Source organism: Amblyomma mixtum, chromosome 1 (assembly GCF_055824585.1).
Source record: "Amblyomma mixtum isolate Tamu chromosome 1, ASM5582458v1, whole genome shotgun sequence".
In the NCBI taxonomy this organism is placed as follows: Eukaryota; Metazoa; Arthropoda; class Arachnida; order Ixodida; family Ixodidae; genus Amblyomma; species Amblyomma mixtum.
Window position 1 is genome coordinate 233907267 of NC_143012.1, and position 6000 is coordinate 233913266.

General features: G+C 46.2%; 1 protein-coding gene across 1 annotated transcript in view; it reads left to right on the top strand.

The window, feature by feature from the left end:
* Nucleotides 1–5455, top strand: part of LOC149371145 (solute carrier organic anion transporter family member 4A1-like) — a 28278-nt gene extending 22823 nt beyond the window's left edge. Inside the window, exons 13-14 of the mRNA XM_089579494.1 lie at nt 614–678; nt 5049–5455. Coding sequence (XP_089435620.1) covers nt 614–678; nt 5049–5335 — 352 coding nt within the window. The 3' untranslated portion in view covers nt 5336–5455. The remainder of the gene's footprint in view (nt 1–613; nt 679–5048) is intronic.
* The last annotated feature ends 545 nt before the right edge of the window (nt 5456–6000 follow it).

The window sequence follows — 6000 nt, forward strand, 5'->3', positions numbered from 1 at the left end:
ATGGCATGCTCTGGAATAGTCTGCCCGTGAATGCTGTGAGCCATAAGTAACGGGCCCAAGTAGGCATGGACGGCAAGTCATGTGGTGTCGCAGAAGAAGGCTGAATTACTTTGCGGATCCCAGCAAGCCAGCCTTAATCATTAGCGCGATTAACATTGTCCTCTACCCGCTCGTGTTCCTTTCAAATGTGTTGCAATTAGTGATCATCATTCTTTATGCTTAATTGCCTCCCGAGCAACTGTGTACCGGGAGCTCTACCCCTCGACCTAAAGTTCAATTTTTTTACTGCATTTTTTAGCTTTGCCTGAAATTGCTATTTTTGTTATGTTATAGAAAAAGCAGAATTGAAATTAATATGACGGCCATTTTTGTTCAGAGTTTCTTGGTTAGATTTGGCGTGCGTTCACAGAAAGAACTCTGTACGTGTGTAAAACAAGCAGGTCCTGAACATACCGCCCGCGCGGCCGCCTATAGAAAGTTGGGCCACACGGCAATAAACTCCCACCTAAGTTTTAATTGTTTCAGTTTACCTTCTTCGCATCAACTGTACGTTTGCGTTTGTTTGTGCCCTACGTGTACAAGCTATGTCGGAACATGCACTGACCCACCGCAGGTGCGTCAAGCCCGCGGAGCGGTCTCTGGCGCTTGGAATCAAAACCATAATTGCCCGCCTAGTGGGTAAGTGCCCGCGGCAACATCTGCATTTTTACAGCGTAGCTATTTAAATGGAATGCCGGGAGAAATTGGCGTCCCCTGTACATTAGCGCGGAATAAGAAAAATCTGTCATTTGCGATGAGGAAGGTGCTGTGATAAGTGTAAAGGGCTGAGGAGATATCACTCTTCTAACCCACGCATGCACAGAACGCGCAAAGTGCGAGCGCGAGCTATGCACAAAGCAAAGAAGTCGCGTTTAGGGGCCGTACAGAGGTCGTAAACTACCTTTTCATGGATCCGTGACGCCCTCAGCTGTCCTGCCGCTTTCTATGATTAAAAGCTGAGAATCTTCTGGGTGGTGCCTGCAGAGTAAAATAAGGACCAAAAGTTTACAGAGTACATTTTCTGCCGGTAAAGATATTGTAGCTTTTATCTTGCTGCAGTCTCTGCTACTACTGCTGGCAGCGGATGTAAAGTGAAAGTATACGCTCTCTACGAGAGTCAGAGTGGCGCGTAGGTCCGCCTATTTGCCTTTGAAATTATAGCAGTTATAAGGGAAAGGCGCAGCTGTAGCATGTGGAAGCCATTTTTAGCGCACCGATTACAGCGGTTGCTTGACCATTCCGTTCAAGTTTTGCGCATCGAGCTCGCTTTATCCTGAAAAAAAAAAACTTGTAAATACGTGAGGCCCCGTCTTAGTCGTAAGCGGGATCCACCGAGACCCAACTCAAAACTTCATAAGCGAAACACCCGCCGCGTGGACGGGTGGTGACATCTGTTGCAAAGGGCAGGATTTACAAACGCTATCTGTTCAAATGTAAAAGGAATTATGTTATAAAACTTCGTGTTGTAAACGCAAAAATGACCTTTTAAGGCATATATGTGCGTGAGAAACAAATACCCTTACGAGGGTGAGAACAGTACGAAAAGGGGTTTGCTGCAGCGATCCAGTGCCAGATGTTGCGAGTAAGTCTCCTTTTCTATCAGGAAGACTTCGCAGTCTTGTGGTCCCGAGCGGCGCAAGGAAAAACAATGAGAAACTGTGGCTCCCGTAGGGAGCTTAAACATTAACTCTGAGCGCATGATGCGTGCTGCTCCCCTCATACAGAGAGGCCTTTTTGTCTTTAGGTGAGGTGCGTTTCCAGAGTCAACGCAAAGGATCATGGGAAAGTCATCTGCTACCACTTCTTCCGGTTCCAACTTTCTCCCCCTGCTCCGCTGCTTTTGGCTAGTCGCTGTCTAAACAACGCTGATTCTGCTAGTTCATTGCTATTGCAACGTAGCTGATTGTACTGCTTCATTGCAAGATCAATGCGAGGTGGACTGTGCTCTTCTTCGTGTCGACTTTGCGTATGAAATGCATCGAAACAGTGAGAACGCTGTGACTCTTTAATGAATATATCTAATGGGATGTGTCGACACGCGCTGTGCGCATGGTGGCATGTTCCGCAATATTACACGCGCGACGGCGAAGAAAAATAAGCAGCTGTCCAAGCGATGGCACTGGGGACATCATCTCGTTTTCTTTATAGCATTGCTGCCATGGAGACTCAGCAAAAAATAAAACGGGGGATCGCAGGTAAGACGAGATGGCACCACCGGTGCCACCGCTGAGATAGCGGCTTGTTTTGCTTCGCTGTCGCCGCAGACGATGCAAATAACCGACTTTTTCTGATCGAATCAAGATGGTACCCTAAACAATTGGGGAAAAAACAAAGCTACCGATCAAATGCCATTTTTGTGCGAAATTTTGGGTCGAACAATTCAGCAGTTAAGAGGAGAGACCGATTCTATGGCGCGCGCAAAATTTCAGAAGACATATGCAAAAGCTTCTTGTTTTGGGTCGTCCCTGCTGCGGATGACGTTGATTTATAATTTTGATCCCGTCAGGTAAGTATATCATCAAAACCAGGCATTGAAAGAGAAAGACTGCCGTTTGCCACTGTGCGTCAAATTTCAACGCGAATAGGCGTAATAATTAAACCAGAGAAGTATCTTACGTTGTGCTTTAGATTTGCAACAGTCAGCAGGTTATGCCCGCAAATCCAGAGTGCTTATCAGAGGAACGATTGTGCTACCATTGAAGTTGCGGCGATGAGGATGGGGAAGGGAAGAAGAAAGGTGTTCTCTAATATTTTTGCTCAATAATGTTAAAGCAGTCTAGAAAGCATCTTCAGTTGACCCTGTCATCCCACATCTCCAATTCATCGCAGCTTCAAACATGTAAACGAACCGTTCCTCGGACTGCGCCACCGGTGTCAGTTACCGAGCCGAACATGATGGCAACAGCCACCACCCTTTTCAAAGGGGACGCTCCTATCTTCCACCCATCCAAAGACAAAGGCAGATTGTCCGCATTAACACGACAGAACACGCTTATATTTGGGGATTGTCAGTTTTTGTGCTAGGGCACGCACATAAACAGCACGGGCAAACCTTGCAACGAAGGTATACAATGAGCGATGTCGCAGCACAAAAAACGTTAGAGGGCACTGCGGAAATCGCATTGATACAATGCGAAAGCACTGACGCCTCCTCACCGCCTCTAATTGCTCCTGTTTGCCTCTATGTTGACTGCGACGTCGCATCTGACAATGGAATCGCATAATTCACCCTAAACCACAATTAATGCACCGTACTCTATAATTCGCATTTATTTCACAATTCATTTCATTCACACTTAATTTCACTTGTTCATTATTTTGACGTAATTAATCCCCAATTCAACTATTTAATCCACACTTCATTCATTTAATTCGTATTTTTTTCTTTTAGTTCACAGTTATTCACAGTAATTCACCTTTAATTCATTCCAATGTATCATTAAGTCCCACTATACCCACATTAATCCACCGTAATTTTTAATTCACCTTAATTCACTCTAATGCACCTTAATTCATCATTTATTACTGGTGTTTCTATAATTCGTTATTATTGAATAGATTTCGATTAACTCCAAAGCTCCCCTCATTTCACCTCGGTATTCACTTCGGACACTCAAATATATCGGCGCGAGTTGGCTACGCCCACCTTTACGCTCACGTTCGCTAATCACGTGGTAGGTCACGTGGGGGCGATACGTTGTACGACACTTCGGGCGGTTCAAATTTCGCACTACTCGCGCCCTCACCACACCCAATTTTGGTCGTTTTTTTTGGCTGTGTATAATTAACTGATAATTCGATTGGTACCAAATTTTTTGCCAGCCATCCTCACATCACCGCCCTTTGATTATAACCACTTTTTAGACATCTCTTTATAGTTCCCCGCAACTGCTGGCACGTTTTGTCACGAAATCGTCGACATAGTCAACAAAGGCTTTCTCCTTAAAGGGGCCCAGAAACACAATCTTAGTTGACTGTTTTGCCTGTTGATCGCATGCAGTGAGTTACAATGGTGCTATTAGCGTCAGTAATACCGCGTATATTGTTTTTTTACTATTTTGTTGTCCTCCCAAAAACAAATTCATGGCTCTGATGGTGTTTTCACACAGTGGCGTGTTTTAGCAGCGGATATGAGATCACCTGGCGCGAGCTTGATGATTGTAAATATACCGCAAATTGTGTGTAATAAATAGACGCACATTCTTTTAACTGTCGGTGTTTTATATTAGATCAACAAAAACAACTTGTTCGTCTTAGATAGAAGCCCTGCAAAGCCATTAAAATAAAAATACACCACCAGGGGTTCTGGCACGGAAACGACGCTGCCAGTCTCAGCAAGAACGCGTTGCAGAGAGCAGGCAACCATGGAGTGCAAACTTCCGCGACGTGCTCTGGCAGGCTGTTTTGATTGGTTGCACCAGGTGCCGTCATTGGGAGAGCGAAATAGGAGTGGGAATCCCCGCCAAAATCGAGTTGAGGGCAGCATTTGTTTGCTTGTATTTTGAAATTTCTTCATTGAATAACTCCCGTTCCTGTGCATCGATTCCTGTAATTCTTTAAGTCAGCCTCTGTGTGACATAAAAATTCCACCTGAAGTATAGCCGCTATCCTCGCAAGCAGTGTTTCGCCGCCCCTTTAATAAATTAGCGAATAAACGATGCCGGAAAACACGTTGACTGCGATACAACAGGCAAAGAGTGGGAGAAAATTGGAACCGGAAGTAGCTGGCAGAAGAATCCCCATGATTCTTAGCGTTGACTTCGGAAACGCACCTCATCCATTGGCTTGCATACAGTAGGAGACATAAGCTGTAAACGTTTTCCGCTGACAGCTCATATTTCATAATGATTCAATGTGGAAAGCGCGCTGTGTTGTGCAAATTCTATGTATGGCATGAGCAAACAATTCGACTGCGTTTGCAAAGCCGCCCTTCTATTTATGCACATCGCATTTAAAAGAGCTGACGCGTGAGACGAGCATGTTCCCACTGTTTACCCCGTTCGCGACAGGATCCATTCCGGCGCCGGTGATACTGGGCGGCATCGTGGACCAGACATGCCTGATGTGGCACAGGCCGTGCGGCTCGAGTGGCAACTGCATCGCCTACGAGAACGAAGGCATGGCGCGAGGAATGTTCTACGCCCTGGTCGTCATGCTTGCGGCCAGCATGGTCCTCTTCTACTTCTCGCTCCTCGTGTACCGCCGCAACGCCCGCAAACGCGCCGAAAGGAAGAGGAATGCCGCACTTGCCGCCAAAGCGGCCTCGGCCGCAAAGAGCCATAACCCCCAGCGGTGACATGACCCGACCCGTGGGCGCAGCCCTAAGGTCTGCGCCACCTGCAACCCTGTGCTGTTCTGCCTCGTGTGTCGCGTTGACTTTGTGGCACGCCTGTTGTAGGTGACACGAACAATAGGGCAAGCGGAAGCCACCGCGTTTGGGCTTCGTGCGTGATGTGATATTGGGGCCCACTGTGCTTAAAAGCGGATTAGAACGAGTAAATATTAAATGTATCTGCTGGAGCCGACCGCACCTCACTAGCTCTTTTTTTTATATGACAGCACTAAGAACTTCCAGATTCTGCTGCGTAGTTAAACGATGGCAGCATCTCTTTTTTGGCGATGCATCCATCAGCCTTATATTGCTAGTGACTGGAAAGATAACTCCTCAAGTGATGCACACTTCTGCTCCAGCGTGGGCGGTGACAGGATTCGCTGATGGCTGGAGTGTGAAATGTAGTTATGGAGTAAATATTGACGTAATCGTTATGCAATGACCGCTAGAGACACTAGATTGTTCTGCAAATGCAACTATTGAAGGTTTCGAGAACTAATGACAAGTCGCACCACACATAACATTTTTATTTTTTAAAAAAACAGCTATACTGCATTCTTTGTAAGCGCTGTGCGTCGCGCAAGCCGAGCTACTTGTTTAGTCGACTGGATGGTTATGCAGAGCTGAGG